This window comes from Hyperoodon ampullatus (assembly GCF_949752795.1).
Source record: "Hyperoodon ampullatus genome assembly, chromosome: 14".
NCBI classification, from domain to species: domain Eukaryota; kingdom Metazoa; phylum Chordata; class Mammalia; order Artiodactyla; family Ziphiidae; genus Hyperoodon; species Hyperoodon ampullatus.
Window position 1 is genome coordinate 4,979,094 of NC_136927.1, and position 23,626 is coordinate 5,002,719.

Consider the following 23,626-nt stretch of genomic DNA (forward strand, 5'->3'; position numbering starts at 1 on the left):
GCCCGCCTCGCCCCCAGAGGATCCCCTCTCACCCACGCGGGGCTCCGGGCGGGGCCGAGCGCGTTCACGAGGGGTCCAGGCGGGTTCCCGCAGGCGGGGCCGCGCGGCCTCGGGCCACGCCCATCGCAGCCGGGGGCGGGGCCTGTGCGCCACGTGACGGCGGCGCCGAGCGGCGAGCGCCCCGCCCCGCGGGAGGAGGCCCGGGCAGCGACCGGGTCCGCGCGCTGCTGGAGCTGCACGGCCGCCCGCGCGCTCCGCACCCGCGGCCCCTCGCCCGCTGGCCCCGGGCTCGCCGGCTGCGGGAGCGGCCTCAAGATGGACGAAGACGGCGGCGGCGGCGGCGGCGAGGGCGGCGGCGGTGAGTGTCGGAGGTGTGGCCGGCGCGGCTGGCGGCCTGGGGCGGGGGTCGCGGACGCGCCGGACCGAAGCGCGGACTGCCGGTCCCGGGTCGGGGGTCGGTGGTCCGGGTCCGCCTGAGAAGACCGGGTCTGGGCAGCGCCGGTGCCGGCTGGCGACCGCCGAGGCCCGCGGCGCGCGCCGGGCCCGGGGCCCGAGGCGGGGGTCCGGGGGCCCCGAGGCGGGGGCCGGCGGGGTCGTTGCGGAGCCCGGGCGAGGGTCTGGGACGAGGCCGGGGCTGCCCGCCGGCCGGGGCCTCCCGGAGGCTCGGGTCGGGGTTCGGGGGTCGCTCTCCCCAGGCGGGGGACCTTGGGGGCGACCTTCTCCGCCTCTGGTCGCCAAGGGCGTCCACGCCCTCCGGAGCCCAGCCACCGGTGACGACCCTCCCCGCGTCTTCTCTCAGGTGGTGGGAAGCGGGGAGTCCACGGGAAACCGGGAGGGCAAAGTTTTGAATTGGGGATCCTCCGGGTCCAAGAAGGGCGGCTGGGGGGAGAGTTCAGGTTGAACGTCGTGACAGTTTTCTTGGCTTTAGGTCAGAAGTGGTCAGTGGGATCGTTAAATGAGGAGGGGGCAGCTAGAGCGCACGCATTTTATGAAATAGGGGAACGTTACGGAGTGAGCCAAAAATAAATTTAAAAAAAGTCAGAGGAGCCGAGGGGTCGGAGTCAGGAGCTGCAGCCCGCCCGGAGGTGAGACCAGAAAACCAAGTTGTCCGTCTGACGCTCGGTCACCTCTTGCTAGAAGATTCGCGTTTGTTGTAAATTATTTAGTGGAATACAGATTACCGTTGTGTCACGATGCGAATTACGCCTTTAAAAGCGAATAACGTGTCTGTGTAGTGTCTGTGGATGGAGTGGGTCGTTGGCTTGGGAAGCAAAGGGTTAATACCCCTGTTTTACAGGAACACCCAAAGTTAAGGCTCTCTCTCTGTTTTTGCTAAAGATCTCCTTTATGCTGACAGACGGAATCATCAGAATCCCTTGTAATAAGGGAGCATTTTGGAAAAAAAAATCTTAATTACAGGCTGCGGAGCAGCTGCCTGTAAGAATCAGCAGTGTTGAACGCTTCAGGATGAAGTGGTTAATCAAGGTGCCTTCTGGCATTTAAGTGCTGCTCCGGGGGAAGTGTTTGCGCCCCAAGAAGCGGTGGGGCTGGGATGGGGGGAAGTTCGCCCGAATCCTGGCATTTGTCGAGTTCAGTTCTCATAGTTGAAGCTAGGGGTAGCACTGTGGCACCGAGTGGGTGTGTTGTTTTGACGGAAAGTTCTGTGGAAAGGAGGAGCCCAGGTGCACACCCTCCTCCAGCCAGGCTGCTGCCTGAAGAATATAAGTGATGGATTCTTCGTGGACGCGGTGCTTCCTGCCTGTCAAAACTGGGGTAACAGCACCGGCAGACAAGTGTCTCCTTTTTAGAAAACAAAGACAAACAACTGTAATATTTAAACGTTTGACATTCGAGTCCAGGCAGCTGGCTGGCTTGGCGATTTCATTTGAAGGAGTTTTGGACTCTGTCCGTTAAGGAATGTAGAAAACTTGAAGGTAAGAGCAGGTATAAAGATGAAAAAAGGAAGCCAGTATAGATCTTGAATACTATAGAGAAGGATAGTATTACATCTCCAAAGTATTAAGACTTTCTTTGGGCTAATATAGCTCTTCTGGGAATACAATCCTGAGATTTAAAAAAAAAAAAAAATCTCATGCACAGGAGCTGTGCATTAACGCTATTTATAATAGAAAATTGGAAACTACAGTGCCTAATAGGAGACTGGTGAGGTAAATTATGGGGAGTTTACTGGATGAGATATTTTACAACCATTAAAAATAAGCAGTTTTATATATTATGGTCTAAACAATGTAAAAACTGCTGATATTATGGATGTTTTATTTTCTCGGTTTTTATATTTTCCAAGTTTCTGGAATGATGTATATTACTTTCAAATTTGGAAAAAAAAACTTAAAAAATTTACCCTAATAAGACAATTGATAAAGTTTGAATAGGCAATAGATCAGATAATGGTATTGTATCAATATTAAATTTCTGGGTTTTGATAATAAAAGTAGAGGAAATATTCCTTTTCTTAGGAAATACACACTGAATTAAGGTATAAAGAAGTACAGTGCTTCAGCTTACTCTCATGGTTCAGAAAAAAAAGTTCACACACATGAAAATAATAGAGGGAGACGGAAGGATAAACACATGGGGCAAAACGTAAGTACTTGGTGTATCTGGGTCAAGGGTATATTGGTATTTCTTGTACAATTCTTGGAACTTTTCTGAATGTTTGAAATTATATAAAATCATCTCTTCAAAAAAAAAAATTACCCTGCAGTGGGAAAAAGGGTATGATTGTTTTTAAAGTATCATTTAATTCACTTCACTGGAACAGTCAACAATGAACAGATATTTATTATCTACTAAAATGTCCCTGCCTCATTAAGCTTTATTGATATGGTTTATTAAATTCTTTCTTCCTTGCCTTATGGAAGACACTTTAAAATATGTTTGGCATTCTTAGAGTAAGTGTGTTTTTGAATAGATGGAAATCTTAAGAGTTTTGAAAGAAGAGTCATATAGTGCTTGTCATATAAATTTGGTGTGCTTATATTTAACTCTTGACTGATGGAAGTTTTGAAGTTAACATACCTCTTTATGGTTCATTAGTTTTTATCACCATTTAGACTTCTAAAAATGCTTTGCTTTAAAATTCATGTTTTTAAAAATAAAGTTCAGCCCCTCGAAAGAGAATAGTTTCGCTTGCCAGTCATTTGCAAAACAGAACTTTTTTGGGTATATTTTTAGAGTGTAGTACAGAACTTTGAACTGTATATGGGGAGGTCAGTTTCAGCTTGTTTACCAGAGAGGGTAAATAATCTATTCAAACAGTAGTTATGCCAGGGGCAAAAGAATTAAAATATCTTTTTTGCTAATGTGTTGGTCCGGTTAGAAGACTTCAAAAAATGATTCCTGCTTGCTGTTTTGATACTTGTAAGTTTTTGTCCAGGGTATGACTGTTTGTTCTTTAACTGTAGGATAAGGAGAGAGGGTGGTGGTAGGAATGACTGGAAGGCAGTTCTAAGGAGGAACACATGGGGGCTGCTAGATTACAGGAACACACTGTTATTTATAATGTGTGCTGAGTGTAGTTAAGGTATCTTTCATTCCTTTGGGGCCTTGTTGCCTTTCAGTTTTTCTAGAACAGTTCTTGAGATATGTCTCTACTTGGAAGGTGACGGGCTAGTTTGGTTCATGGCCACCATCCTAATGCTCAGTTTGGGAGTCTGTGTGATTGAACTTCCTGAATGGACCATCTGTGGCAGATGAGGTGAATAACTTTACTGATTTCCCCTCCCTCCTGCACCCCGCTCACCCCTTACCCCAATCAGCATCGCTGAGACGTACGCTTGTGCTTTGCGTGAAAAGCTGCTCCCCCTCGCCCAGTAAAGTTAATATAAATTAAGGCCAGGCTGAGATCCCAGATCTTGCCTGTCAGGCAAACGATAACCCCTACATTTGAAACCATCTGTGGGCGGTGGGAGTGTAAATTAGTTACCACTCTGAAGAAGGCTGCGCCAGCCTGTGCTTGGGTGGCTTGGATCCATTGCTTGCCCTTCGCCTGCAGAGGGACATTTCCCAGAGCCTGGGTCGGCTGGCTTGGGGCTAGGTGTGGCCAGTGGGAGCTGCTGGTGGGTGATTGGATGGCAGGAGGAAGGGAGAGGCCAGGTTATCGTCTTTGCTCGCATGCTGCCTTCAGCCTTGTGTCTGGCGGTCGGTCTCCTTTTGGCTCCAGCTCCTGCCTGTTGACCGAGCCCCCGAGCTTTGGAAGGACCTCCTCCCTGTGACCCTCCAGTTTAGAGGCGGTAGCAGCTTGTTCCTCTTGCTAATCTCTGCATTGTCTTACCATTTCCTGTATGATTCTCAGCTTTTCAATTGTATGTGTAACCAGTGCCTTGTTTTAAATTCCCTCTACTTCAACTCCTTGAGGGCCTTCTGTTTCTCTGGTTGGACCCCGATAGATACAGGTGCCCTGCCTGGGCAGCAGCTTTTAAAATTACAAGCATGTACATCCTTTGACGCAGCAATACCAGTTCTAGGAATTTAACGTGTAGGTATATTTTTACATGCCTGAGATACCGTAGGTACAAGATTATTCACTGCCTTGTTTGTAATAGTAAAAGATGGAGAATAACCCGAGTGTTCACTGCACGTTATGTACCCGCGTGGCGATTGAAGTCGTGAGGCTGTATAAAGGAATGAGGAGGCTCCTTATGAACTAATAGCAGAGGTTTCCAAAATATTTTACTAAGTTACAGAAGCAAAGTGTAGGCAAGTGTGCACTGTTTGTTACCATTTCTGTTAAAAAGAAAAAAAGGAAGTGGTTACATATGCATGAAAATTCTCAGGAAGGCTAAACAAGGAACTAATAACAATGGTTACCTGTTGGGGAGGGTGATGGGAACCAAGCAGATGGGGAACGTCGGTGCCCGGGAAACTTCGCTCTATGCCTTTTTATGTTTTGCAATTCAGAAAAGCTTGTCCATCTCCACTGTTTCCCAAACTGGAAACCAGTTTCACAGAAAAATAGTATGAAAACACCCTTTTTGAGAGAATTTTAAAAATTGAATTATAGTTGCTTTACAATGTTATGTTAGTTTTAGGTGTACAACAAAGTGATTCGATATTTTTTTGGAGTTTTTGTATATTAGCAAAATCAGTGTAACATGTAGAAAGTTATAAAATAAATTACTTATTTTTTCAGTCTGCATAGGAAATTAACTGCTTTCTTTTGAATGTTTAAAAAGTGACATGATAGGTGCTTTTAGGGTATGCTTAGAGCATATTGTTTTCTAGAACATTTATCTATTCAACAAATATTGATAGCATCCCGACCAAATGCCAGGTCCTGTGCTTGGCGGAAGGGTGAATACAGTGAATAAAGCAGATGAATTTCCTGCGTTCCTGGAGCTTTTGTTTAGACGGGAGACTGAAGAAAAATGTAAACAGATGTATAAAGTCATTGCACATTATGCTGATGTGTGAAAGGAAATCAACAAGGGGTTGAGGGGAGAGTTGGGGGCCTGTGGTGGGAGGGGTAGGTAGGGCCCGTAGCCAGGGGAGGCCTCTTGGAGGGAAAACTCTTTCAGGTGTGACCTAAGGGGGTCGAGGCCCAGGCAGAGGCTGGGCCCGGGCCTTGGGGAAGCAGAGCGCCTCCAGAGGGCTGAAAGCTGCTGTGTGTGGTCTGAGCCAGCAGTGAACTGAGACGCTTCAGGCAGTTTGAGTAGGTAAGGAATTTATATTTTTTTCTAAGTGCGTGAAGCCAATGAAGGGTTTTGAACTGCGGGATGACATTTGATTTATGTTTAAGTAATTGTAGCTAACATTTACACAGTGGTCTCGGTCCATTTCTGCCCCGCCTGCTTTACGGATCTTAACCTATTTACTTTTCGCAATAACTCTGTTAGGTGCTTAACATGAGCACCATTTACGGATGACAGTGGACAACGGAGGCACAGGGAAGCCAAGTAACTTACAGCTAGTAAGTGGTGGAGCCGAGCTTTGAACCCAGGCGTCCTGGCTTCAGAGGCCATGTTCTTAAGCATTGGACACCCTGCCTTGTAAGGAGAGTGTCCTCGGCTACCGAGTGGGGAACAGAGTGGAGGAGAGGAAGAGAGGACGTGGGGATAGGCGCCAGTGAGGAGGGGCTCGGGTGGGAGTTACAGGGGCACGGTGGATGGCGGGGGGTGGCAGAAGTGAAGGGAGAGATCGGTGTAGGACAAACCTGTATAAAAACTCACGGAGAAGCACAGAAAGCCGTGAAACAAACACGTTCCCGTTACTCAGAATCCACGTAGTAGCTGTTAATGTCCTGTCCCATCGTTTAAGGTCTTTACAAAACATAATTAAAGCATCTCGGGTAAGTGTCTCCATCCTAGCACCTGGCAGCATCGTTCTCCCCATTGCTCAGGCCCAGACTTTGGTGCGGTCTTCCACTTGCTTTGCCTTAGCTGTCCAGCATTCTCGTTGCCGCTGCCCTTGTCCACGCAGCAGCCAGAGCGGTCTCTCTAAAGCAGGGGTCGTGTCACTCCTCTCCAAGTCGGCACCGTCCTTGGCACACTCAGAGTCCCCTGCTGCCTGCAGTGTCGGGTCCCTGTGCTCTAGGCCAGGGCCCTACACGCTTTTCCTGTCAGAAGGCCCGACAGCAGACGTGCTCAGCTGCGTGGGCCACACTTGGGCTCTCACAAACGCTTCTTCTTGATAACCCTTTAAAAACGTAAAAAAAGTTCTCACCTTGGGGCTGTCCTTGCCCCTGCTCTAGTCCCCTGTGGTCTCTGATATTTTCCGTCACTCATGTCACCACGCTGGTCTCCTTGCTGTTCCGTGAAACTTGCCAAGCGCTGCCCTGACTCCGTGCCTTTGCACTTGCTCTGCCCACGGTGGTTTCCCCTTAGGGATCTGCGTACGTGCTCGCTTGCTCCCTTCAGGTTTCCGCTCGCACGTCTCCCTGCCACAGAGGCCTTCCTCCGCCCGCCTGTCCCCTCTCCCAGCCTCAGTTTCCCTCTCAGCACGCCTCATCCGCTGCACACCTGTTCATCGATCGTCTCTCCTCTCTTAGAATGTAAGTTCTGTGAAAGAAGGAATAGCATCTGCTTTTAACCACTGCTGTGTCTCCAAGACCTGAGACATCGTGGGGAACAGGCCTTCAGTAAATGCTTGTTAATACGTACTGAGTAGAGTGGCGCTCGCTCCTGTCGAGCAGTTCTGGCCCTGTTCCCCTGCCTTTCTTTTGTATTTCCTAAAGGCAACCACTCTGAAGGTGATGTGGGCCCTCTGGAATAGTTTTCATACTGGAATATGTATGTGTGTGTGTCTGTAAGCAATATATGGATCTCTTTTTGGTCTGTTTAAAAAATTATCAAAAAATGGCATCATACTGTGTGTGATGTTCTGCAGCTTGTGTTTGAGGTTATCCGTATTCTAATGTAGAGACCCTGTTTGTTTCTTTTAACTGCCATAACGTTTCATTTTTCTTGTCCTGCCTTGGACTGTTAACGTTGATTTTAAATTGTTGCAAAGAATACCAAGGCTCCTCTCCTTTTACAAACTGCAAGTTTCTCTTGAGTATCTCTCTAGAATCGCAGTTGTGGGTTATAGGTGTGCTTTCTGTTTCGCCAGATGCTGGCAGGTTGCTTTCTCACTAGGTGTATTATCAGCGTCGTAATCAGCTCTTGGCGTTTGTCAGACTTCTAAGTGTCTGCCTATCTCCTGGGTAAGAAATGATGTAGTGTTAAAATTTGCATTGCTTTGCTAGATGTATTTTGGAGGATCAAATGGGCATACTGACAGCTGGGAGGTTAAAGGCGAAGGAACTGCAGGAATCAGAGATGACTCCTAGGTTCTGGCTCACGTGACTGTGGGTGGTGCTGCTTCAGGAGAAGGGGAGTCTTGAGAGAAAACCATTTGGAGGGCTCATTTGTTTTTTGTTGAAGATGTCATTATTTTGTCCTCACTTTTGAAAGACATTTTCCCTCGGTATACAGTTGTAGGTTAGCAGGTTAATTCCTTGCAGTGCTTTGATGTGTCAAGTCATTGCCTTCTGGCTTCCATTGCTTCTGTTGAGAAATCAGCTGTATCAGTCTTGTTCTATTGAAGATAGTGTGTCTTTCTCCTCCCCTTTGGCTGCTTTTAAGATTTTTCTCGGGACTTCCCTGGCGGTCCAGTGGTTAAGACTTCTCCTCCCAATGAAGGGGGTGCGGGTTCGATCCCTGGTTGTGGAGCTAAGATCCCACATGCCTCGCAGCCAAAAAACTAAAACATAAAACAGAAGCAGTATTGTAACAAATTCAATAAAGACTTTAAAAATGGTCTACATCTCTCTCTCTCTCTCTCTCACACACACACACACACACAAAAACCTTAAAAAAAAAAAGATTTTTCTCTTTGCCTTTGGTTTTTAGCTGTGTTATTGTAAAGTGTCCAGATGTGGCTTTCTTTGAATTTATTCTTATTGAGATTGGTGGTTTTTTTTTTTTTTTTTTTTGCCGTACGCGGGCCTCTCACTGTTGTGGCCTCTCCCGTATTGGAGCACAGGCTCCAGACGTGCAGGCTCAGCGGCCATGGCTCACAGGCACAGCTGCTCCGCGGCATGTGGGATCTTCCCGGACCGGGGCACGAACCCGTGTCCCCTGCATCGGCAGGCGGACTCTCAACCACTGCACCACCAGGGAAGCCCCAAGACTTAATCTTAAATTAGATTTGGAGAAGTCTTAGCCACTATCTCTACATTTACTGCTTTGGCTGCATTTCCTGTCACTTCTCCTCTGGGACACTAATTACCTTTTCATTGTGTCCTGTGTATCTCTTCGACTTCTATTCTCATCCTTTTGATCTCTCCATGCTTCACTCTGTATATTTTCTCCTGATCTACATTCCAGTGCATCAATCTTTCTTCATCTCTATCTAATCTGCTTTTTTTTTTTTTTTTTTTTTTTTTTTTTTTTTTTTGCGGTATGCGGGCCTCTCACTGTTGTGGCCTCTCCCATTGCGGAGCACAGGCTCCGGACGCACAGGCCCAGCGGCCATGGCCCACGGGCCCAGCCGCTCCGCGGCATGTGGGATCCTCCCGGACCGGGGCACGAACCCGTGTCTCCTGCATCGGCAGGCGGACTCTCAACCACTGCGCCACCAGGGAAGCCCTCTAATCTGCTTTTAAACCCATCTGTTGAGCTTCCCTGGTGGCGCAGTGGTTGAGAGTCTGCCTGCTGATGTAGGGGACACGGGTTCGGGCCCCAGTCTGGGAAGATCCCACGTGCCGCAGAGCGGCTGGGCCTGTGAGCCATGGCTGCTGAGCCTGCGCGTCCAGAGCCTGTGCTCTGCAATGGGAGAGGCCACAACAGTAAGAGGCCCGTGTACAGCAAAAAAAAAAAAAAAAAAAACAACCAAACAAACCCATCTGTTGAGTTCTTAATTTCACTTATTGCTTTTTTCAGTGTTCTTGATTCTTCTATTAGATTCCAATTTTCTGTTAAAATTTTTCGTCTTGTCCAATGAATTTCTTTATTAGTTATTGGTGTCTGATAACATCAATATTTGGACATCCTGTGACTATATTCTGTTGTCTATTTTACCTTTGGTTTTCAGTCTGTGATCTTGATTCTAGATTGCCTGTTAAGCTTTAATTAAATTCTAGACGATGTGCATGAAAAACTGTAGAGGTAGTTTGAGACTATCTTCTTCAAGAGAGGCTTCTGGCAGGCAGTTAGGGTGGGGAAATAATCACTTTAACATTGTGAGGGTTGGTCTCCCTCTGGTTTACCCTCCTCCCAGGGTACAGCGCTTTGGTGGTCCCAGCTGAAAGCTCAGGGTGTTTACCAGGGCCCCTTCTACTTGGCAGCCCCTGAATTCTAATTTTGTCCCCCCAGTCCCATCAGACTGCTGGAGACGCTGTTGACCTCATATTCTATTCTCAACTACTTGTCTCTGCTTAGCTTCTTGGCCTTTGACTTTCTGCTGTGAATTGGCAAATGTCTCGAGGAGAAAAGTGGCTCAGATGATTGGGCTCACCTCTCTGCACTTTCTCTCTGGGATCCTGGCCGCCTAGGCCCTCACTGCATTGGTAGCTCTCTGATACCTTCAAACGGTTGTTTCTTATAATTTGCTCAGCTTTTTTAGTTGTTCTTGGCAGAAGGGTTGTCTGCAACAAGCTGGTCAGCTTTTACTGGAAACAGAATCTTAGGAATTCAGTTTTGGTGTTTAAAATTGGACTTTTTTGTGAGATGTCCTGGTAGAGATGGTAGGGAGATGCTTAGCTATGTGGTCTGCTGCTTAGAAGAATGGTCTGGATAGGAGATAAACATTGGGAAGATTTAAATTCTTCTAATTTATGGGAGTGGGTGAGAGATCACTTAGGGGAGAGAGTTGAGAGAGAGGAGAAAAATCCCAGGACTGAAGACAGCCCAGAAAAGGAGACCAAGAAAGGGTAGCCAGTGAGGTCGAGGAAACCTTGAAGGTTGCGTGGAATTGCAGGAGGGAGGAGCGCTTTAAGAAGAGGGAGTGCTCAGCTCAGCCGAATGCTCCCGAGAGATGGACTAAAATGAGGATGGACAAGTGTCTATAGAATTTGGTGTCTTTAAAAAAAAAGTTTGGTGAAAGGTGGGGAGCAGGCTAGACTGGAGAGGGCTAAGGAGTGAATGAGATTTTTCCTTGCTGAAGCAGAAGCCTGGGCCATGGCCCTTCCCTAGAAGTTTGCTGTGTGGTGAGGATAGAGGGAAAGCGTGGGGCGTGGTGAGTGGCTGGGAGCTTAGGGAGGGAAATGTGCGTTTGTTTTGCAACTAAGCGTTTCTCAAGTAAGTCCTTCTGATAGAGGACCGACAGTAATTCATCAGGTGAGTTAGAATAGTAGTGCTGTTTGCACGCAGACACTCTTAGTGTAAATAACTTTGGAAGAGAGAAATTATTTTTTTAAAGGTTATTGGCGCGTCCTTCGGGAAGCAGGTTTATCAATTTGTAGTAGAGGATTATTGAAACTTCTGAAGTGAAATGAAATGAAAAAATAGGTTTTACCAAAGTATCCTAAAAGCTGCAAAAAGCATATTAAATATTTTGAATTTGTGGGAAAATAGTAAATCATTTAAATGAGAGTAGAAAATACATGACTCGCTATCCTGGTACTGAAGTTAATCAAACATAAACTTTTCATAGTTAATGTCAGCCCCACAGTCGACATGATAGAATAGACGTGAGATCCCGAAGTGTTTTATAACATGACTGCGACAACTCAGCAAACGTTTATCTTGGGTAAATATCTTTCAGTATTCCGTAAATATTAGAAAAGACTCATCTGAGTCAATTTAGTTGGCTAAGAATATTTTGTGATTTACTTTGATAGAGCAAGTTTACTCTTTTTGCTGACTTAATGTCACCAGGAGCACTGTGCAAATAGGGGGAAATAAGTTCCTTTCTTAAACTTGCAGCAGGGCTATTTTTAATCACTGTACTCTTCTTTGGAACAACTTATTCCTGTAATTAATAAATAAAAATGGCAGTTTGCTATAAAAGCAGACATTTTAATGATGATGGAAAAGTATTTCCCAATATCTAGCTAATTAGTGAATTTTTTTTTCGGTTTTCATCCAGATGTTTGGCAACGTGTAGACACAGCCTTACTGCCGTTTTCTAATTCACTTTCATGGGAACATATAATATTCTCCGTTTATCTTGGACAGCAGAGTTTCCTTTTTCTTTGGACAGATACATATGAAACACATGCTCTTCTAGTAGAGTTTTGTGGTCCTCTGAGAATTCTCTGAAGGAGGAAATGGGTTGACCTATTTGGTTGCTATGAAGTAAAAACAATCTTGTTTTCATTTTTTTTCATGAACATCTGGGTTGCATTTATTTTACATTCTGGAGGTTCTTTAAAACCACAATTTGATAATATGAGGCCTCATTAAAACAGTCACTATTTAGCTATTTCTGTAGTTAATTTAGTGCTAGGGTGGCTGATAGACTTTTTAAAATCTTAAAAGTTTCCCTTTCTATAAAATGTAACTTTTAAATAACAACCCTTGATTTTAAACCATAAAATGGGATCTAGATATTTTGGGGCGGCAGGGGAAAGGTCGGTCAGCTGGTTCATTTCTCTGTTGCGCACTGCCGTGCAGGCTGGCCTTCGGTAGGGCTGACTTCGAGTCTGTAGCAGGCCACTGTGCTCCCCATCACAAACCCGTCCTCCCTCCCTTCCTTGCTTAACAACCCTGTTTGTGCAGATAATCTGTCCATTGTGAAGCGACCGTATCACCACGAGGAAGTGAATCTTAAATGGTCTAAACCAGGTAAGGTTTTCCTTTCCTGACTGTGTAAAGCTAAGTCTGGCCAATGAGCTGTGAAGGGCAGTTAGCAGGGGGACTTCCTGGAAGGGTATCTTCCTTCTTGGAAAAATACACAGGGAAGAACCACTTCCTCTTCTTACAATGGCCTTTGTTGGGCCTGGGTGGGTAGCCAACTCACATTCACAATGTCCCCGAAGTCCGTCCAGTTCCAGGCCCCCACGCTGAGGATGATCTGCTGGACCCTTGGTGGAGTTGCTGGGCTTCACCCACTGGGGAGCGCCCCCCACCCAACCGCGTCTCCACGTGTCCTGTCCTATGTGACTGTAAATACCTGTCTTGTTCCAGGGCTGAGGAGAAGTGGCTGGAACCAGGGCTGCGGGGTTGTCTGATACTGACTGGAGCGGTAGGCGGGTTTCATTCTCTTATTTATTAAGAATAAGGCTCTCATCTTGGCCATTGAGGGCCAAGAGGAAACCTCTTCTCTCTGCCACACGTGTTCACTGGGTGTATATATTTATCCCTTTAAGAACTGAGCTAGGTTACACTTTCTTTTTGAGATGAACACTTTCTGCTACTTTGAATAAAGCAAAATATATTTTCACATGCTTGTAAATCCATTAACAGTTTCATTTGGCACATCCGTATGACCACATTTCTTTATTTTTTATCATTAAAAAAAATTTATTTATATATTTATTTTTGCTGCGTTGGGTCTTCATTGCTGCACCTGGGGTTTCTCTAGTTGCGGTGAGCGGGGGCTACTCTTCGTTGCAGTGCGCGGGCTTCTCATTGCGGTGGCTTCTCATCGCGGAGCACAGGCTCTAGGCACGCGGGCTTCAGTAGTTGCAGCACACAGGCTCAGTAGTTGCGGCACTTGGGCCCTAGAGCTCTCGGGCTTCAGTAGCTGTGGCACATGGGCTCAGTAGTTGTGGCTCATGGGTTCTAGAGCGCAGGCTCAGTAGTTGTGGCTCATGGGCTTAGTTGCTCCACAGCATGTGGGATCTTCCTGGACCAGGGCTTGAACCCATGTCCCCTGCGTTGGCAGGTGGATTCTTAACCACTGAGCCACCAGGGAGGTCCATGACTACATTTATTTTAACACAGAAATATTTAAAAAAATGCAGTAATCGGAAGTGGCAGGCATTGGCCATTTAATATTCTGTTAGAAGACAGGACTTCCTTTTAGCTCTTTTCGGAGAGGAAATAAAATGATCAAGCATGTCCTTTTCCAAGTTTCAGTAATTAGATTAAAATTTTTTTGAATTGAGACAGGCAAATGAATTCATTTTTGTTTGTATTAGAGTATGGGAAAATGGGAGGATTTCAGTGACTTTTAAATGTTTGGCCTGTTCACATGATGAGGCTGTATTTCCCAAGTGTGGGAGGACAAGTGACTGCAGACTTTGATTCAGTATGTGATGCCCTCATGAGAGCAAGAACCATCTTGAGGATAAAATGACGCCTTTCATTGCCTGTGTAACAAGAATCTTAATGCTAGATAATTGTTCTTCTGAAGCATTGCATTTCCCCAGGAATCACAGAGTATCTGCTGTAGATTCCCCAAAGTCACATGTTTCTAAAGCTTAGCCTTTTCATTTAAAATAGTGGGTAAGCTGTGTGCTGGTCAGACGGTTACTATGATGTTTTTATTTTGACAGAAGAACATCACATGCCTTCTTCCCTCCTCCCTGCGGGTCAGACTGGCCTTTAGGTGTTGAGAATCTTGCTCACAAGAGGAGTCCGGGGCGCGTGTCCCACGTCCTCCGGCAGCCCTCGTGGTGCTTCTGCCTCACAGATGCCCAGCAGTTTGGCTGGATGTGCAGAACATGATTATTTTTTTAACCTGGAAAGAACATAAGCCGAGCTATTCCCCCTGGGCTCTGCTGCTGTCGGTACTTAGACATCTGGCTTTAGGATTTAAGTCCCTGGTACCTTCGGGCGGCCTCCATCCTTTTCTCCTCCAGCGGAGGGGCGTCTGAGGCCTTTCTTTTCTCATGTCTTCCTGTCCAGTGTTATGATCCTGACAAAGAGCAGACCCTCCCGCGTGGAGAGACGACAAAGACTTCCAGAAGTCTTCTGGCTACTTCTGCATTTGAAATCTTATCTCCCTTTTCTCTTTGACCCGTGAAAATTCGAGGTAGGGTAAAAAGAATTGCACTCTTGAGAGAAAAGTCTGCACCTGGAAATGTGGTGTAGGCCTGCCTGGCAGTACTGAGTCGGGGGCACACCCTCAGCCCCACTCGGTGGCTGGTCGCTGGCCCCAGCTGTCTCCCTACGTCTGGAAGCTCTCTAGTCACGTGAGCTTGGCTCGGGCGGTTTTATCTTGGTTTTAGCAGTCAAGAGACACATCGGTGACTGGGAATTTCAGGAACAGATTTGACAGGAGAGCCATTTGCTTAAAGAGTTGTAAATTGACAGTCAGGGCCGGTCCAGCTTTCACTAGTTAGAGATGAAAGGCCAAGCTCAGGTGGTAAAACTAACCTGATTATCTTCCCCCAGTGCTAGAGAGGGGAGTCTTTTAGTGTAAACCCTTCATTTTATGAGACTGTTTCTGCATGTTTTATTGAAGCTCTTTTCCCCTGGTGTCCCTAAACATGTCCCTCCTGCCCTCCCCCCTCCATTCAGAGACCATTACTTTCATTCATTTACTGGAGCTGGGAGCCTCGGGATGGTCCAGCGCTGTGGTGGACGGCCTTCCTTGTCCTCGGCTGTGCTTCCTCCTGGCAGGCTGTGCTGGGATGAACCATGCCGGAGAGAACCACGCAGCTACTCCTTCCCAGATAACCTCAGTCCCGTGGGAGTGGAGAGGCCCCCTTCCCCCTTGTGATCTCTGGGAATTAAGATTTCAGAATTTTTGCCTGTTTGCTCTGTCAGGTCAGCCATCGAAGGATGTTTCAGACAGTTTCCTCAGCTCAAGGCAGAAAATAGTCAGCTGTGATGTTAGTGGTTTGTTCTGAGAATCTGAGACTCTTAGAGAGGTTTGCTTAAACATTTGAACTGGTTGTTATCTGTTGTTGACGTATTTTTAAGCAAATATATGCAGCTGTGGTACCTCTAGCCTTGATTGTGTAAATTACTTAATCTCCTAGAGCTTCAATCTTCCCATATGTAAAATGGACATTGAAAAACCCAAGTGGAGTTATTTAATGAAACATTTGTCAAAAATCCCCAATAAACAGCCGGCTTGTAAAACCTTTTGTCGTCAACATAGTCAGCCCCTTGACCACCCTTAGAAGCACAGCAGAGCAAACTGGAAGATGTTTTGTGTTTGGGTTTAGGAACAGCTGATGATTGGCAGTATGATTATTTTTTCTTTTCTCCTCCAACTTGGTATTTTGAAAATTTTCAAATCTACAGGAAAGTTGAAATAGTGCAGTGAATACCCATGTATCTTTAACCTAATTGCTATCATTTTTGCCACATTTGCCTTATGTCTAATATGTACTACTTTTTTTTGGCTAACCCGTTTGAAAGTAAGTTACATATAGTATAACACTTCATCCTTAAATACGAAATAGCATTCATTTCCTAAGGACATTCTCCTACTTAAACACACCATTACCATACTTAAGAGAACTAATAGTAATTTCATACTATCATCTCACATGTAGTCCAAATACTGCTTTCTCCAATTTGTTCTCAAGATGTCTTTTATAACTATTTTTCTTACCTATCTAGGTTCTCATCGGGGTTTACACCTTGTATTTAGTTATGTCTCCTCAGTCTTAAAAAAAATTTTTTTTCCAGTGACTGACTTTTTTAAAGAGTCCAGGCTGGTTGCCTCATACCATTACTTGAATCCTGTAGTCTAGATCACATATATGAACAGAAGAGAGGAGTGCTTTGGTTTCTTTCATGTCATTTTAAAATTATAAATATGTTAAAATTATCTGCTTGATTCAAGGTCAAAGTCCCATTCATTTTTCTTGTTCTTTGGTAAATGTGGATTAGATTGGTGACCAAAAGGAGTTACTCAACAGCTCAGATGTCAGTGGAGTATGTGCGTGGGCGAACTTGGAACAAACATACACAGCGGTTGGTTAGGCCTACCCGCATATGGAGGTGATTAGTTATCTGGCTTAACACAGTAAGGATTTTATTTTAATATTTGGCCATGGGTGTACAAAGAAACGAACTTTTTAGAACTGGAAAACTTAGTAAGACAAACTATATTTACATAATACAGAAGAGATGCCTTTGCTGCCAGAACCTTGGAGAAAGAGCAGACCTTTCAACTCCCAGGAAGGAGGCTTTTTCTTCTCCCTTCCCTCAGTGCCTTGCTATTGGCTTTCAACGTTTTTGAACTTCAGCTGCAGCTGAGACTAATACAGGATCCAGCTGTAACTCCTTTGTTGTTGTTAGTATATCCGGTGATGGTCATAGCAAGCTCATTGTATGAAAATTCAATAAAGGAAAGGGCAGGGTGGGAAAAAAAATGACACCCTACAGAAGTATTCAAGAAGCAGGACCTGATCCAGGAGTCTCCCTTTCAGACCCACCCTGAAGTGTTCGTTCTGTTTGTGACAAGTCCAGTAGGTGTTTTAGTCTCTCCCTTTTCATCGTGTTAGGTGTACAGCCATGTAACCAGAGAACATGCATGAGGCTGACGTGTTGTTTTCGGGACGGGGCGGGGGGGCAGAAAATAGTACCTGTGAGAACCCAGAGGACTGAGCCCTCCCCTTGTACAACGGGGCAGGGACTCCTCAAAGACCCGTCCGCACCCCTGTGGAGGTGGCAGCCGTCTGTGAAAAGAGGCATTCATTCTCTTTGCTTAGATCTGTTCAGCAGAACTCATAGTTATGCGTTAACCAGAGAGCAAGTAAGTACAGAATCAGTAGTTCAATAAAATTAAACGTCAAATTTGCATGTCTGCTTCGAAGTACTTCCTATAAAAGCTTTGTATCTATGATCAACTCTGTCTTACAAGGAACAAGTACATATCATCACCCTGTAGCTGAAGATGGATCGTGTGTTTTGAAACAGTTTTTGTGATAAACGTAATTATCATACGACTAGTAATTTTCACATGCTTGTGTATCTTGAACATTTTGTTTTCCTTTTTTTATGTTAAGGAGGTCACATTTCTCAGATTTCTTCTAATTGTAGCCAGACATCCTGTTTGGGGGCAAATCGAGACCAGCGCTGCCTGTGAAGGAATCACGCGGTTCTGTAGTGATCTTCCGGGTTGTTGTTTTTGGATTTGATTTTATGGACAGGTTTCCTTGAAATTCTGTACTCTAGTTTTAGATGATCTCTTTACATTTCTGTGGTTCAGGACATCAGTAGTAAATATAGTATTTAGCACAGAAATATTGTTGAATGTCTTAAGGCTGTATGAACTTTATAGGAAAAATAAACCAGTGACACTTCAGTGGATATAAGAGATGGGTACCGCTTAACAAATTTAAGGGAGCTTTGTTCTGTTTCTCAGGTCACTGCTGTATCTGTACCGACAGGAACGATATTTTGAAGAATCCTTACCTGTTTTACACTAGGACACTTCAGTCTCCTGGGTCCCCGCAAGTTACTATTTTCTGTCTCCCACTGAAAGGAGCGTTTTCACGGCCCTTCAAGAGACTTCCTACCAGTCTCCTTTACTTCTCTCCTGTCTCAGTTTTACTCATGGTTTTGAGGTTTTTTTTTAAACTTAAGAATAATCTGATATTTAAAAAAGATTTATAAATGATTGGTTTGCTGCTCTATATAGTATCAGAGACCCTGTTCTCCTGAAGTACTGTTTGATCTAATGAAGGTGTTACAGCAGTGAGCCTGATTTGGTAATAAAGTACCTCTTCTTTTTTTTGGGGGGGGGGGAATTGAATTATCATTTACATAACAGTATATTCACCCTTTTATTTATTTATTTTAATTTTTTTAGGTTTTGAAAATTTTTTCAAACTTTTTTTCAAATATCCTGCTGATTTTCCTTTTCCTTTTTCTTTTTAACTTTTCCTTTTTCTTTAATTGAAGTATAGTTGATTTACAGTGTGGTATGTGTTTCTGGTGTACAGCAAAGTGATTCAGTTATACATATATATATTCTTTTTCATATTCTTTTCCATTATGGTTTATTACAGGATATTTCCTGTAATATAGTTTCCTGTGCTATACAGTAGGACCTTGTTGTTTATTTTATATATAGTAGTTTGTATCTGCTAATCCAAAACTCCGGATTTATCCCTCTCCACCCTGACCCCCTTCCCCTTTGGTAACAAGTTTGTTTTCTATGTCTGAATAGTCACCCTTTTAAAGAATACAATTCAGTGGTTTTTAGTATCGTATATTCACAGAGTTGTGCTACCATCACCTAGTTTTAGAACATTTCATCACCTCAAAAAGAACCGCATCTCCATCAGCATAATTCTCCTTACTGTGCCCCTGGTAACCACTCATCTACTTTCTGTCTCCATGGATTTGCCGGTTCTGGACATTTCATGTAAATGGAATCAGGTGCCCTGTGGCCTTTGGTGTCTGGCTTCCTTCGCTGAGCAGGTTCATCCATGTTGTAGCATGATTCCATTTTCCAGGCACATCCACGTCCTGACATGACTCAGTGTAGAGCACCTGTACTTTTCCTGTGAGTGCAGGGGAGACTTGGATTGGTTTTGGTGTTGGGAGAGATTTTACTCACCTCTGTCCCATGGTTGAATCCGTGGTTTGTATGCCGTCTTGAAGGTTTTTAGGTTTGCATGTGTTTCTTCTCATTGAGAAAGTTGAAGTTTATTTTCAACCTTTTTACTTGAAGGACTAAATTGAAGCCTCACTGTCATAATACCTTAGTTTATAATGTCTGTACCGTTGTGCATGGTTGCCTCCAGAGCAGAACCATGTCGTCTGTAGAAAATTTTTACTCTGAAGACCAATATAGGGGTTCAAGAAACCGAATTTCCCAGGGAGCCGTACTGAACTATGTTAATAAAAGCAGGAAGAATCTACTGGTCGGGGATCCAGTGAGGCTTTGCCAGTGTGATCCCAGCGGTGGACACATGAGACCAGACTTCCATCCTCTGTTCACCCTGAAATCCCAGCAAACAATAAAAAAGGAAGCGATAGGAAACTCCGAGCAGCAGAGGGGCTGGGAAAGGGACCTTTAGCAGAGGAGAGGTTTTTTTTTTTTTTTTTTTTTTTTTTTTTTTAAAACAAACCTTCGGAAGAAACAAGAAATTGGAACCTATAAACAGATAAAACAGAATGCAGATTGCGAGTGAGCGGGCAGGGCTCCCGGGCAGTCCCCTGAGCTGAGCGAGCATGGACGTGCACGTAGACTCGGGCTGCCGTCCCTGGGGAACCTCTCCCCTTCTTCTCTCCCTTGTTGTTGTTGTTGTTGTTGTCGTCCTCACCACATGGCTTGTAGGATCTTAGTTCCCTGTCCAGGGATTGAACCCAGGCCCATGGCAGTGAAAGCGCTGAGTCCTAACCACCGGACTGCCAGGAAATTCCCACCTCTCCCTTCTTCTTGTTTTGAGGCAGGCAGGTGATAGCATTTTACCATCAGGCAAATATTTCTTTATGGAGATAGCATTCTCTGGGGGAGAATTGGATCTCCCTGGGTAGGTACCAGCACCCCAAGTGAAGCTTTTTTTCCTTCTGTCTTATGGGGGCTTTTCAACCTAAAGGTTGCGGCCCTGACTTTTCATCCCAAGTGAAACCTGCCAGGGACAGAGCACAGTGAAGCTTCCCATTCAGGACAGAAGTCAGGCGAGAGAAGGCACTTAATCCAGTGCTGGAGGAAGCCACGCAGCTGCATCTCAGTTGTAAGAATGTCCAGACAGCAGCAGCCTCCAGACAGATGGGGGAAGACTGACAACACGGAAGAGAAGATTTAGTACATTCTTATAGCGGGAATAGCTGACCCCCAAAGAAAGAGCGTTCAGAAGATAGAAGAACACCTAAAAGAAGGATCCTTGGAGAGTCGAGGGAAGATGTGACTTGAGCACTAGCGTTTGTCTAACTTCTACCTCCCTTCCTCCCTTGAATCACTAGGTCCTCATGGAAGTGATTGAGGGGAAAAAAAAAGTGTAAAAAATGAATGGGGAGAATCGGGATCAGGGTGAAGAAATACCAAGTGCTGACTCATGACTCTTTCCCTAGAGCTCAGTGCAGGGATAGGAGAAGTGTAAGAGGACATGCTATCGCCTCTGCTAATTTGGGGGAGAAGAGGGTGAGTGAGGCCACATGGCTGCAGGCAGCTGGGGTGGGTTGGCTGCCTCGCAGCAGTGGTATTCGGGCAGCTGTACTCGGAGGCCGGAGGACACAACGCGGCTGCAAAATGCTCAAGACTAGTGGGGTGTCCCCCTCCCCCAGCTCTGCAGCTGTCCTCCCTGGTGCAGTGGGAGCACCCCAACTCTCTGGATCGGAAGCCCTGCCAGATGGAGAATGATGTACAGAAACTAGGTCACAGAACCAACATGATAGATTCACAGAGAAGCTGGACCACTCATGAATGGGTGATGCAACTTTATGTGCATCAGCCCTTCAGCTTATGGACTTAGATCAGGAAAAAAAAGCCCACGAAACTCAGCATCCTAAGGAGTACCAGACATTGTTTTGGGGGCAAACTGCACCTGAATATCACTGTTCAACGATAAATAAAAACACGTTGCCAAAATAAAATAAGGGAGGGGGCTATATGCTTTTTGAGGCAGAGGAAAAGTGTAATTTTGAAGAAGACTAATCATAGCAACTATAAGTAAATTTCAGGTTGAATCTGCTTTGTGTTGTTTTTTAATAAAATTTAAGGCATACTCTGAAATAAATGATTGAAAGAGGAGATAAGGCAACAGGCAGATAAAGTGAAATGAATGAGCTGAGAAGAAGAAACCGTAATGATACTAAATGCATTTGCAGGAAGAGCATCATTTCCGACGTAACAAGTTAAATTAGTGCTGTGATCTAAATAAGTTGTTCCTGAAGAAACTACGAAACAAGTAGAACAGAAACAGTAATCAGAGGTACAATGGAAAAACATATCTTTGAGCTGAAAAAACAACAGCTGCTTCTGTGTGTTGAAAGGGCTCATTCTGCTAAGATGAAATTAGTGGAAAGAGCAACTGTGTGCTGGTGAAATTTTTAAATTTCAAAGATAAAATGCCTTACAGGCAGCCAGTCAGAAGCGAGAGAGAAAAAAAAAAAAGGCTACCTAGAAAGAAGGAAAAATCAGGATGATTTTAGGCTTTACTATAACATTGCCACAAGATAGTAGAGCGGAGGCTGAGAGTTTTGTGGCTAAAAGGTTGTAACCAAAAATAAAATAAAAAAATAAAAGGTTGGGCTTCCCTGGTGGCGCAGTGGTTGAGAGTCCGCCTGCTGATGCAGGGGACACGGGTTTGTGCCCCAGTCTGGGAGGATCCCACATGCCGCGGAGCGGCTGGGCCCGTGAGCCATGGCCGCTGAGCCTGCGCATCCGGAGCCTGTGCTCCGCAAAGGGAGAGGCCACAATAGTGAGAGGCCCGCGTACGCAAAAAAAAAAAAGGTTGTAACCAAGAGTTAAATAATTACACTAATTGCTGTTCATCTGTGAAAGCAACAAACAGATGTTCTCTAAAGGTACAGAAGTCAGGCCTAGCACCCTGCCTGTGGTTGGAGCTCACCCTGCCTTTGCACTTAAGAATTGAGAGCCAGTTTGTTTCCTTAGTCCTTATTCTTTTTCTGCTACCTGTACCTAATATCCTCCTGACAGACCAGCTGTGAATTTTTCTTGAAAAAGAAAAAAAAAACTTTTTCAGGGCTTCCCTGGTGGCGCAGTGGTTGAGAGTCCACCTGCCGACGCAGGGGACGTGGGTTCGTGCCCCGGTCCGGGAAGATCTCACATGCTGTGGAGCGGCTGGGCCTATGAGCCATGGCCGCTGAGCCTGCGCGTCCGGAGCCTGTGCTCCGCAACGGGAGAGGCCACAACAGTGAGAGGCCCGCGAACCGCAAAAAAAAAAAAAAAAAAAAAAACCTTTTCAAAGATAAATTCCAACCCACTAAAAGGTTAATTAAAATAACTCAGGAAGGAGAAAGTTGGGATATAAAATAAAACTGACATTGAATTGAAATCATGTACACATAAATTGAAGTGTATAATTATAAATTTGGTTACAGTTCAAATGTCATAAATCTTGAAAGAGAAGATATGTAATGAAAAGAAAAAACCCCATTAATTCAGTAAAAATGGCAGCAATAATAAAGATGGATCCAAGTAACTAACATAAGCCAAGAAGCAGGCGATGGGGGAGACAGGAAGGTTGGGAGGAAGTAAAAGTCCTGCCTTGTCTTACAAAGGGGGGTCTCAACTGTTTTATGTTTAATCTTGAAGAATAGGAAAATACAGTTAGCGGTGTGGTTTTTTTTTCTTTTTTTTTTTTTCTTGTGGTTCGCGGGCCTCTCACTGCTGTGGCCTCTCCCGTTGCGGAGCACAGGCTCCGGACGCGCAGGCTCAGCGGCCATGGCTCACGGGCCCAGCCGCTCCGCGGCACGTGGGATCTTCCCGGACCGGGGCACGAACCCGCGTCCCCTGCGTCGGCAGGCGGGCTCTCAACCACTGCGCCCCCAGGGAAGCCCTAGCGGTGTGGTTTTTGAAAAAATAACGGTAACCACTAGAAATCTAAAGTAAGTTATATACATTCCACATCACTAGAGGGAGAAAAACATAGGTCAGTTTGATCATGGGATAAGGTCACATCAGGTCAAAGTACCATGGTCCGGTTTCAATTTTGTCATTGGCTTTTTGAATTTATTTAGAGGAGCATTACCTGCTTTTTATTGGCCCACATTTGGGAAAATTTTTTAAAAGGAGGGGGTTGGTGGGAGATTTGTCCATTTTGTGAAATGAATTCTTTTACAAATTTAGATCATCCGTGACTCATCCCCATGCTGTTTCGAGGTGTTTTTGGACAGATCTTTAGGAAGGTCTTGGAGGCAGAAGGGCTTGAGGAAGGGGTGGTGTGGCCGGAGGTGAAGTGAGGAGGGTCTGGCGTGGCGGCCGCTCCCTCTGGACGCAGGTTCCCAAAGGTGCACCTTCGCGGGTGCCGAGCACTGAAAGCCGAGGGCACTGCCCCTTCGGAGCATCCGTGGGCAGCAGGGGAGGAGCTAGCTTTTGTGGGACCTGAAACTTATAATTGGGAACACCCTCTTTAAGAGAAGTAATACAGAATTGAGTATCAAAGCGAAATTGTTTAGAATGAAAACGAAGTCACAACTTAGAAGTTCTGAAGAGCTTATAAAACCACAAGCAGGTGAAAACTCAGAAACGCCACAGCTCTTTCCTATTCTTGCACAACTTTATGCTTCTCCTCCCGTTGTTCGTCGCCTACTCTAGCTAATTGGTAGCCTCTCCACATAGCAGTAATTTCCTATTTTACTGTGAAAGGAATACAAAGATATTTCAGTCTTTCCCCTAGGATGGTTGAATGCAAAACTTAAAC

The 23,626-nt window shown here is 45.3% G+C and overlaps 1 protein-coding gene across 5 annotated transcripts in view; it reads left to right on the plus strand.

The window, feature by feature from the left end:
* Positions 1-315: 315 nt before the first annotated feature.
* The window catches only part of CYTH3 (cytohesin 3), a gene marked incomplete at both ends in the record, with an annotated part of 89,857 nt that continues 66,546 nt past the window's right edge, over positions 316-23,626 (plus strand). Inside the window, one exon of one of the 5 annotated variants that reach the window (XM_079720214.1) lies at positions 316-373. In XM_079720214.1, coding sequence (XP_079576340.1) covers positions 316-373 — 58 coding nt within the window. Of the gene's footprint in view, positions 374-4,067; positions 4,117-13,670; positions 13,726-23,626 lie in introns of those variants that run through there. The other 4 variants (XM_079720215.1, XM_079720216.1, XM_079720218.1 and 1 more) reach the window with 4 other exon arrangements.